The sequence below is a fragment of the Boleophthalmus pectinirostris genome, unplaced genomic scaffold, assembly GCF_026225935.1.
Source record: "Boleophthalmus pectinirostris isolate CB_2022bp ecotype Guang Dong unplaced genomic scaffold, ASM2622593v1 HiC_scaffold_8, whole genome shotgun sequence".
NCBI classification, from domain to species: Eukaryota; Metazoa; Chordata; class Actinopteri; order Gobiiformes; family Gobiidae; genus Boleophthalmus; species Boleophthalmus pectinirostris.
In genome coordinates, this window is record NW_026571515.1 from 3,406,656 (window position 1) to 3,417,502 (window position 10,847).

At 42.8% G+C, this 10,847-nt stretch overlaps 1 protein-coding gene across 1 annotated transcript; it reads right to left on the reverse strand.

The window, feature by feature from the left end:
* Window positions 1-5,426: 5,426 nt before the first annotated feature.
* LOC129412291 (platelet glycoprotein Ib alpha chain-like) lies at window positions 5,427-10,388 on the reverse strand. Its single transcript, XM_055165609.1, is given in 4 exon segments — window positions 5,427-5,492; window positions 5,811-5,944; window positions 7,519-7,833; window positions 10,373-10,388. Coding segments are annotated over 4 exon segments (531 nt in total).
* Window positions 10,389-10,847: the final 459 nt, after the last annotated feature.

Consider the following 10,847-nt stretch of genomic DNA (forward strand, 5'->3'; position numbering starts at 1 on the left):
GATGTACTCTTGATGTAGTCCTAAATTTAGTCCTGATATTAGTCCTGATGTAGTCCTGATGTAGTCCTAATATAATCCTAAATTTATGATATTTTCCTGATGTAATCCTAAATTTAGACCTGAAATAGTCCTAGTTTAGTCCTGATGTAGTTCTAAGTTTAGTCTCAAGTTTAGTCCTGATGTAGTCCTCGTTTAGTCCTGATGTAGTCCTCGTTTAGTCCTGATGTAGTCCTCATTTAGTCCTGATGTAGTCCTTGTTTAGTCCTGATGTAGTCCTCGTTTAGTCCTGATGTAGTCCTAAATTTAGTCTTGATGTGGTTCTAAATTTAGTCCTGATGTAGTCCTGAGTTTAGTCCTGATGTAGTCTTAAATTTAATCCCGATGTAGTCTTGATGTAGCACTGGTTTAGTCCTGATGTAGTCCTAAATTTAGTCTTTATGTAGTCCTAAGTTTAGTCCTGATGTAGTCCTAGTTTAGTCCTGATGTAGTCTTGATGTAGTTTTAAATTTAGTCCTGATGTAGTTCTAAGTTTAGTCCTGGACCAAGACCTCAAAAAAGAGGTGGTCTTGGTCCACTTGACTCCGAGTTTGACCAAAAGCCAAACTCTGGTGTGGTCCCTCCATGGATCTATTATAATAACTGGAGGATGTTGCTGCTTGTATCGGCCTCACTGGTTCTACAGCGGAAAAATCCTCCGGGCTGAGAAAGGATTTTTCTCATACAGCGCAAAATAATCACAAACGTCTCTTGTTCGGCAAACAGGCACCTACAACTTTCAAAAATATCAGATTATGTGGCAATATTTTTTTCCAATTTTTAGATGTTACGTCCCCTTTGCTAGGGGAGAAAGGGATGTAACAATAAAACCAGGATGTTTAAGGTTTAACAAAAAATTGTGCATTTATTATTTACATTGTAGGAAAAGAACAAAAAAAAAAAACAGGTATTTGAGGAGATAATAAAAAGTAATTAAACAAAATAATCTAATAAACTAAGGAGCCCTAACTAAGTACAATGTAACAAAATCTAACTCAAGTTGTACTGCGAACAAAAAGGTGTCTCAAAGAACTAACGGAGGCAACAGCCGGCAACAAAACACAAAATGAGACAACCAAAGAATCAAACAAAAAGGGCGAACTGGCCGCAGGGATCCAGCCCCGAGCAGGGAGAAGACTGTCCTTTAAACCCCCGCTACCACAGGTGGCGTCCGTGGACTGGTGGGGGCGGAGGGGTGACCGGCCAATCCTCGACACGCTGCGACGCATCCGGGTCCAGGGCTCACAAAAGCAAACACAGAAGAACAGGAGCACTCAAACAAATATCAAACATCATCATAACATTAGATCATAAACTTTTTCTCCGCTCAAAATCCTTCAGTTGTCTTAAAAAACTCTTTATAATCTTTCGCTTCGGCTATTCTCTACTCCTCTTGCTCTGATTGGTCAAAGCGATCACATGATACACAAGACCACACTCCATTCGCATGTACCGTGAGAGAAAAGACACTACTCCACATACTCAATCAGCCCAGAGCCACCGGAAGAACCTCACCGGGCTAAAGGAGAATCTGGAATCATGTGTCATTGAGCTCGGCCCATTGATTTGAATGGGCGACCATTTTGAAACTCCGGGGCTTGGGTTCCTCTGGTGAGAACATGAACTTGTGTCCAGACCACAGACAGTAGATCCAAATGAACTATTCAAAATGCATCATGGGAAAGGGAGACTAATGATTAGAGCCCGACCGATATATCGGTTGGCCGATATTATCAGCCGATATGAGCAACTGGAAGATATCGGCTATCGGCCGATATACTTGCTGATAGGGGCCGATATTTCACGTGGGCATGTTATACGTCATTATAAAGCTTAGACTCTCTACATTATGTTCATTTAATCCAATTTACAAACATATTAATGTCCAAATATGTGGCTCCACATCAGTATTTATCTGCAGAGTCATTTGTCTGTGTGTGTTCATACTGCCCCTGAACACACCCCAGAGTCACGTGCGTTTGTTTACATCCGCAGATATTGATCTAAACACTGAGATTATTTTCTTTTTACGGACAATCGCTTTGAGTCTGGATTAAAAGGACTTTTATTGGTGCAGACTTGTGATGTGAGGATGAGCCTCTGTGAGCGGTGAGTGTTGGAAATACATTGACTTTGAAGCTAGTTTTTTGTTAGCGATTAGCTGCTGTAGCTCCCACACATAAACAGGCTGTTTTCTATTGGTCTGTTGTAAAGTTACTATATTGGCCGTATATTTGTTACTGGACCTGCATTGATATGTAAATGAACTGTGAATAGAAGTGTGAATGATGAAATTTGCGCATATAATTAATTACCATGGCGCGCACGTATTTACGGGTAAAGGCTAATAGCGATTGTTTATTTACTAGCTAGGCTAGTAGTGATGGGTCGGTCGCGAATGAAGCGGCTCTTAGATCCGGCTCTTTGAAGCGAACGACGGGAGCCTGATCCTTATTAGGATTGGGAGCTATGTTTTTCTCTTTCTCTCACTTTTTTCTCTTCACGCTGCATGCAGACTCGTGGTAGTTTGACAGCGGCAGTGGCTAAAAAGGAAACTTTCAGAAATATGCGTGTGTATAGGGCAAAAAAAAACGTGCATAAATATATTCAGCATAAAATAAATAAACCAGACTAATCTTGGGGTCGAGAGAGATAGAGACTGAGTCCCGACACTCAGTCCTGGTTAAGTTCTGGTTTAGTCCTCTTTTGCACATAGTTTAGATCTGTTTTAGTCCTGGTTTAGTGCTTTTTTCAGTCCTGGTTCAGTTCTGGTTTAGTCCTGCTTTAGACCTGCCTTAGACCTGCTTTAGTCCTATGACATATCATGTAAAGAGGCAGAATAACAATAAATGTTGCCTAAATAAACCCAGTTTAAAATCCACAAGAACCAAACCTAAGTTTATTTAAAATAATTCAAGATTTACAGTGAATTTTTACATCACTAAAATATATCGGCGATTATATCGGCTATCGGCAGCGCCAACTCCCATTATATTGGTGTCATATCGGCAACAACAAAATCCATATCGGTCGGGCTCTACTAATGATTTCATTTTCTGTTTGTGTGTTTGTGGTGAATGAAGAAGACACTGAGACCTTGAACTGTAACCAAACTTGGACCTCTGAAGAAATTCAAGCCCTTGTGAACATCTGGCCGGACAATCACATTAAAGAACAACTGTCGTCAACTCACAAGAACATCAACGTATTTGCTATCGGCCCCTCGCTGTGACAAACCCCAGTCCAGGAGCAGGGACTCCCAATTGATTGCAGAGCGCGACCCCCCCCCCCCCCCCCAGACAGTCGTAACCCCACGAGGAACCCGGAGCAACAAGGTGCGTTCGAAGTGTCGATGATCAACGCGTCTGCAGTTCGCATTAGTTCTCGCCGCTTGTTGTGTTCTTCATCGACCGCGCGCACAGACAAAACTTTGTGTTCGACTTGCGCTGTACAAATAAACTCCCCTCGTCTTGATTAACGACCGGCTGCAGGCGCCGGGCTTTAAGTCGAGACCGTTCGGATCAGAGAGAGTGAATCCTTTTAGGTTCAAACCAACTGGATTTCAGCACTGAACCTGGCAACCCAAAACGAGAGACACATGTGAGGCTTTGATTTAACATTCACGAACACTCGCGGTTTTGAAAATGAGACACTCCCTCTTTAATGAAACTGCAAAAAAATGTCATTAATAACAGCAGGCGTGACAGAGGCCCACATAGAGGTAATTCCATAACCGTTACCTAGCAACCGTATTGTTCACAAGGGCCACAACTTGTCTCAATTACACAATAGATAGATCAGATTAATAAAAATAAAAGACAGCGCTTTTAGTTTGATAAATGAAGGTTTAAACTGTCAGAAAAATGCCTTCGTTGAGCGTAAATTGTCGCTCATTTTGAAAGGAGGTAGAAGGAGTTTGTTTAAGAACTGACCTCTAACTCCTCTATTTTTGTTTTTTCTCAACTTTTTTCCCACAAATTTTCACTTAATTCACCTAAAACTAAAATAAATACAGTTTGGACCACAGGAACTATTCACCAAACCAGGTCAGAATGAGAAAAACCTGAAAATCTGACGTGTGCACTTTACTTTAAACCATAAACATAACTGATTTTCACTCATATCTGAACTTTAAAGCTATATTGTGCAACTTTTCTGTCAGGTCGATCACCTGTTTGTATCCGTGGAGATGTTATTGCTTGGTCTGGAATGTTCCGTGGTGTGACGTTAAACTTTTCTGTCTAGTATTTCTTCGTTACATTACTATTGCTCAAAAATACAATCATTCTCTCTTGTAAATTGTGACTTGAGGGGCGCCTCTCCACAGATCTGACCTGTAATGTAGTCTAGAGTTGTAGATAGGTTTAATTTCTACTGTGGAACATTTTCGACAAAGCAAGAAGAAGACATGCAGGTGATGGACCCTCCACTGGAAAAGTTATTGTGAATTGTTGATCTAATAATAAAGGTTTTGCCTCATGAGGACTTGAGGACAAGATCTGGAACTAAACCAGGACTAGAGCAGAACCAAACCAAGTCTACGTCAGGACTAACCCGGGATCACAACAAGATCCAACCAGGACCAGTGTGAACATGGAGTTGTTTAAGGTGGAGCTGGTTTAGCTGGAGCTGGTTTAGGTGGAGCTGCTGTAGATGTAGATGTAGGTGGAGCTGGTTTAGGTGGAGCTGATGTGGACGTAGCTGTAGATGTAGACATAGGTGGAGTTGTTTTAGGTGTAGCTGATGTAGATGTGGGTGGAGTTGTTTTAGATGTAGATGGTTTAGGTGGAGCTGGTTTAGGTGTAGCTGATGTAGATGTAGTTGGAGTTGTTTTAGGTGGAGCTGATGTAGATGTGGTGGAGTTGTTTTAGATGTAGCTGGTTTAGGTGGAGTTGTTTTAGGTGTAGCTGATGTAGATGTAGTTGGAGTTGTTTTAGGTGGAGCTGATGTAGTTGGAGTTGTTTTAGGTGGAGCTGATGTAGATGTGGGTGGAGTTGTTTTAGATGTAGCTGGTTTAGGTGGAGCTGGTGTAGATGTGGATGTAGCTGTAGGTGGAATTGTTTTAGGTGTAGCTGATGTAGCTGGTGATATAGATGTAGCTTTAGATGGAGCTGTTTTAGGTGTAGCTGGTGCTGATGTAGCTGTGGGTGGAGTTCTTTTAGGTGGAGTTGTTTTAGGTGTTGTTGATTTAGGTGGAGTTGTTTTAAGTGGTGCTGGTGGAGTTGTTTTAGGCGGAGTTGTTTTAGGTGGTTCTGATGTAGCCGTAGATGTGGATGTGTGGAGTTGTTTTAGGTGGAGTTGTTTTAGGTGGAGTTGTTTTACGTGGAGTTGTTTTAGGTGGTGCTGTTGTAGCTGGTGTAGCTGTAGATGTAGATGTAGGTGGAGCTGTTTTAAGTGGAGCTGGTGTAGATGTAGATGTGGTGGGGCTGGTTTAGGTGGAGCTGATGTGGACGTAGCTGTAGATGTAGACATAGGTGGAGTTGTTTTAGGTGTAGCTGATGTAGATGTGGGTGGAGTTGTTTTAGATGTAGCTGGTTTAGGTGGAGCTGGTGTAGATGTAGCTGTAGGTGGAGTTGTTTTAGATGTAGCTGATGTAGATGTGGGTGGAGTTGTTTAGATGTAGCTGATGTAGATGTGGGTGGAGTTGTTTTAGATGTAGCTGATGTAGATGTGGGTGGAGTTGTTTTAGATGTAGCTGGTTTAGGTGGAGCTGGTTTAGGTGGAGCTGATGTAGATGTAGCTGTAGGTGGAATTGTTTTAGGTGTAGCTGTTGCTGATGTAGCTGGTGATGTAGCTGTGGGTGGAGTTGTTTTAGGTGTTGTTGATTTAGGTGGAGTTGTTTTAAGTGGTGCTGGTGGAGTTGTTTTAGGCGGAGTTGTTTTAGGTGGTGCTGATGTGTGGTGTTGTTCTAGGTGGAGTTGTTTTAGGTGTAGCTGTAGATGTAGCTGGTGATGTAGCTGTGGGTGGAATTGTTTTAGGTGGTGCTGATGTAGCCGTAGATGTGGATGTGTGGAGTTGTTTTAGGTGGAGTTGTTTTAGGTGGAGTTGTTTTAGGTGGAGTTGTTTTTAGGCGGTGTTGTTTTAGGTGGAGTTGTTTTACGTGGAGTTGTTTTATGGTGGTGTTGGTGTAGCTGGTGTAGATGTAGACATGGGTGGAGTTGTTTTAGGTGGTTCTGGTGTAGCCGTAGATCTGGATGTGTGGTGTTGTTTTAGGTAGTGTTGCTTTAGGTGGAGTTGTTTTAGGTGGTGTTGGTGAGTTGTTTTAGGTGTTGTTTTAGGTGGTGTTTTCGTGGAGTTGTTTTAGGTGGAGTTGTTTTAGATGGTGTTGTTTTAGGTGGAGTTGTTTTAGGTGGTGCTGTAGATGTGGATGTGTGGAGTTGTTTTAGGTGGAGTTGTTTTAGGTGGAGTTGTTTTTAGGTGGAGTTGTTTTAGGTGATGCTGTAGATGTAGATGTGTGGAGTTGTTTTTAGGTGGTGCTGTTGTAGCTGGTGTAGATGTGGATGTGTGGTGGTGTTTTTAGGTGTTGTTGTTTTAGGTGGTGTAGTTTTAGGTGGAGTTGTTTTAGGTGGTGCTGTAGATGTGGATGTGGATGTGTGGAGTTGTTTTAGGAGGAGTTGTTTTAGGTGGTGCTGTTGTAGCTGGTGTAGCTGTAGATGTAGTGGTGGATGTGTGGAGTTGTTTTTAGGTGGAGTTGTTTTAGGTGGAGTTATTTTAGGTGGTGCTGATGTAGCTGGTGTAGATGTGTGGATGTGTGGTGGTGTTTTTAGGTGGAGTTGTTTTAAGGTGGAGTTTGTTTTAGGTGGTGCTGATGTAGCTGGTGTAGATGTGGATGTGTGGTGGTGTTTTTTAGGTGGAGTTGTTTTAAGGTGGAGTTGTTTTAGGTGGAGTTGTTTTTAGGTGGAGTTGTTTTAGGTGGTGCTGTAGATGTGGATGTGTGGAGTTGTTTTAGGTGGAGTTGTTTTTAGGTGGTGTTTTTAGGTGGAGTTGTTTTAGGTGGTGTTGTTTTAGGTGGAGTTGTTTTAGGTGGTGCTGTTTTTGGTGGAGTTGTTAGGTGTGTGTAGATGTTTTGTGGTGGAGTTGTTTTTAGGTGGAGTTGTTTTTAGTGGTGTTTTTAGGTGGAATTGTTTTAGGTGGAGTGTTTTAGGTGGTGCTGTAGATGTGGATGTGTGGAGTTGTTTTAGGTGGAGTTGTTTTTAGGTGGTGTTTTTAGGTGGAGTTGTTTTAGGTGGTGTTGTTTTAGGTGGAGTTGTTTTAGGTGGTGCTGTTTTAGGTGGAGTTGTTTTAGGTGGTGCTGTAGATGTGGATGTGTGGAGTTGTTTTAGGTGGAGTTGTTTTTAGGTGGTGTTTTTAGGTGGAGTTGTTTTAGGTGGAGTTGTTTTTTAGGTGGTGTTTTTAGGTGGAGTTGTTTTTAGGTGGAGTTGTTTTAGGTGGTGTTGTTTTAGGTGGAGTTGTTTTAGGTGGAGTTGTTTTTAGGTGGAGTTGTTTTAGGTGGTGTTGTTTTAGGTGGTGGAGTTTTAGGTGGAGTTGTTTTAGGTGGTGTTGTTTTAGGTGGTGTTGTTTTAGGTGGAGTTGTTTTAGGTGGTGCTGTTGTAGCTGGTGGAGTTTTAGGTGGAGTTGTTTTAGGTGGTGCTGTAGATGTGGATGTGTGGAGTTGTTTTAGGTGGAGTTGTTTTTAGGTGGTGTTTTTAGGTGGAGTTGTTTTAGGTGGTGTTGTTTTAGGTGGAGTTGTTTTAGGTGGTGTTGGTGGAGTTGTTTTAGGTGGTGTTGGTGGAGTTGTTTTAGGTGGTGCTGTTGTAGCTGGTGTAGATGTGGATGTGGATGTGTGGTGGTGTTTTATGTGGAGTTGTTTTTAGGTGGTGTTTTTAGGTGGAGTTGTTTTTAGGTGATGCTGTTGTAGCTGGTGGAGTTGTTTTAGGTGGAGTTGTTTTAGGTGCTGTTGTAGCTGGTGTGTTTTAGGTGGAGTTGTTTTAGGTGGAGTTGGTTTTAGGTGTGTTGTTTGGAGTTGTTTTAGGTGGTGCTGTTTAGCTGGTGGAGTTGTTTTTAGGTGGTGCTGTTGTAGCTGGTGGAGTTGTTTTTAGGTGGTGCTGTTGTAGCTGGTGTAGTTTTAGGTGGAGTTGTTTTAGGTGGTGCTGTTGTAGCTGGTGGAGTTTTAGGTGGAGCTGTTGTAGCTGGTGGAGTTGTTTTAGGTGGTGTTGGTGGAGTTGTTTTAGGTGGTGCTGTTGTAGCTGGTGGAGTTGTTTTAGGTGGTGCTGTTGTAGCTGGTGGAGTTGTTTTAGGTGGTGCTGTTGTAGCTGGTGTAGTTTTAGGTGGAGTTGTTTTAGGTGGTGCTGTTGTAGCTGGTGGTTTTAGGTGGTGTGTTGTAGCTGGTGAGTTGTTTTAGGTGGTGTTGGTGGAGTTGTTTTAGGTGGTGCTGTTGTAGCTGGTGTAGTTTTAGGTGTTGTTGTTTTAGGTGGAGTTGTTTTTAGGTGGTGCTGTTGTAGCTGGTGGAGCTGTAGATGTGTGGTGGTGTTTTTAGGTGGAGTAGTTTTTAGGTGGAGTTGATTTAGGTGGTGCTGTTTTAGGTGGAGTTGTTTTAGGTGGAGTTGTTTTAGGTGGTGCTGTTTTAGGTGGAGTTGTTTTAGGTGGTGCTGTTGTAGCTGGTGGAGTTGTTTTAGGTGGAGTTGTTTTAGGTGGTGCTGTTTTAGGTGGTGCTGTTTTAGGTGGAGTTGTTTTAGGTGGTGCTGTTGTAGCTGGTGTAGTTTTAGTGGAGTTGTTTTAGGTGGAGTTGTTTTAGGTGGTGCTGTTGTAGCTGGTGTAGTTTTAGGTGGAGTTGTTTTAGGTGGTGTTGGTGGAGTTGTTTTAGGTGGAGTTGTTTTAGGTGGAGTTGTTTTAGGTGGTGTAGTTTTAGGTGTTGTTGTTTTAGGTGGAGTTGTTTTTAGGTGGTGCTGTTGTAGCTGGTGGAGCTGTAGATGTGTGGTGGTGTTTTTAGGTGGAGTTGTTTTAGGTGGTGCTGTTGTAGCTGGTGGAGTTGTTTTTAGGTGGAGTTGTTTTTGGTGGAGTTGTTTTAGGTGGAGTTGTTTTTAGGTGGAGTTGTTTTAGGTGGTGCTGTTGTAGCTGGTGGAGTTTTAGGTGGTGCTGTTGTAGCTGGTGGAGTTGTTTTTAGGTGGAGTTGTTTTAGGTGGAGTTGTTTTTAGGTGGAGTTGTTTTAGGTGGTGCTGCTGTAGCTGGTGTAGTTTTAGGTGTTGTTGTTTTAGGTGGAGTTGTTTTTAGGTGTTGTTGTTTTTAGGTGGAGTTGTTTTAGGTGGTGCTGTTGTAGCTGGTGTAGTTTTAGGTGGAGTTGTTTTAGGTGGAGTTGTTTTAGGTGGTGCTGTTGTAGCTGGTGTAGTTTTAGGTGTTGTTGTTTTAGGTGGAGTTGTTTTTAGGTGTTGTTGTTTTAGGTGGAGTTGTTTTTAGGTGGAGTTGTTTTAGGTGGTGCTGTTGTAGCTGGTGTAGTTTTAGGTGGATTGTTTTGTGGTGAGTTGTTTTAGGTGGTGCTGTTGTAGTTTTGGTGGAGTTGTTTTAGGTGGAGTTGTTTTAGGTGGAGTTGTTTTAGGTGGTGCTGTTGTAGCTGGTGAAGTTTTAGATGGAGTTGTTTTAGGTGGAGTTGTTTTAGGTGGTGCTGTTGTAGCTGGTGGAGTTGTTTTAGGTGGAGTTGTTTTTAAGTGGTGTTTTTAGGTGGTGTTTTTAGGTGGAGTTGTTTTCGGTGGTGCTGTTGTAGCTGGTGTAGATGTAGATGTGTGGTGGTGTTTTTAGGTGGAGTTGTTTTAGGTGGTGCTGGTGGAGTTGTTTTAGGTGTTGTTGTTTTAGGTGGTGTTTTTAGGTGGAGTTGTTTTAGGTGGAGTTGTTTTAGGTGGTGCTGTTGTAGCTGGTGTAGTTTTAGGTGGAGTTGTTTTAGGTGTTGTTTTTAGGTGGAGTTGTTTTAGGTGGTGCTGTTGTAGCTGGTGTAGTTTTAGGTGGTGCTGGTGGAGTTGTTTTTAGGTGGAGTTGTTTTAGGTGGTGTTTTTAGGTGGAGTTGTTTTAGGTGGTGCTGTTGTAGCTGGTGGAGCTGTTTTTTAGGTGGTGCTGTTGTAGCTGGTGGTGTTTTAGGTGGTTGTTGTTTTAGGTGGAGTTGTTTTAGGTGGTGCTGTTGTAGCTGGTGTAGTTTTAGGTGGTTGTTGTTTTAGGTGTGTTGTTTTAGGTGGGTTGTTTTAGGTGGAGTTTTGTTTTAGGTGGTGGTGGAGTTTTAGGTGGTGCTGTTGTAGCTGGTGGAGCTGTAGATGTGTGCTGGTGTTTGGAGAGCGAGCGGTGGAAGTGCAGCGTCTCTGTGTGAAGCGCTCACACCAACGCAGCATCATCGCTCCCAAATGAAAAGCTGATGTGTTACCATGGAAACAACATCATCAACCCGCGTTCCAGGGATCAGGCGCATAAACTCTGAAAGAGAGAGAGACTAAAGAGAGGAAGAGTACCCAGAGAGAGAAAGAGCACCTAAGAAAAAGGAGTGGGGGGAGGAGGAGTACCCAGAGAGTGACAGAGAGAGATAGAAAGAGGGTGAGAGAGAGTGCCTAGAGAGAAAGAGGACCTAAAGAGAGAAAGAGGAAGAGTACCCAGAGAGAGAGAGAGTGCCTAGAGAGAAAGAGGACCTAAAAAGAGAGAGAGAGGGAGTACCCAGAGAGAGAGAGGGAGAGAAAGAGGACCTAAAGAGAGGGAGAAAGGGAGTACCAAGAGAGAGAGGGAGAGAAAGAGGACCTAAAGAGAGAGAGAGGAAGAGTACCCAGAGAGAGAGAGTTCCTAGAGAGAAAGAGGACCTAAAG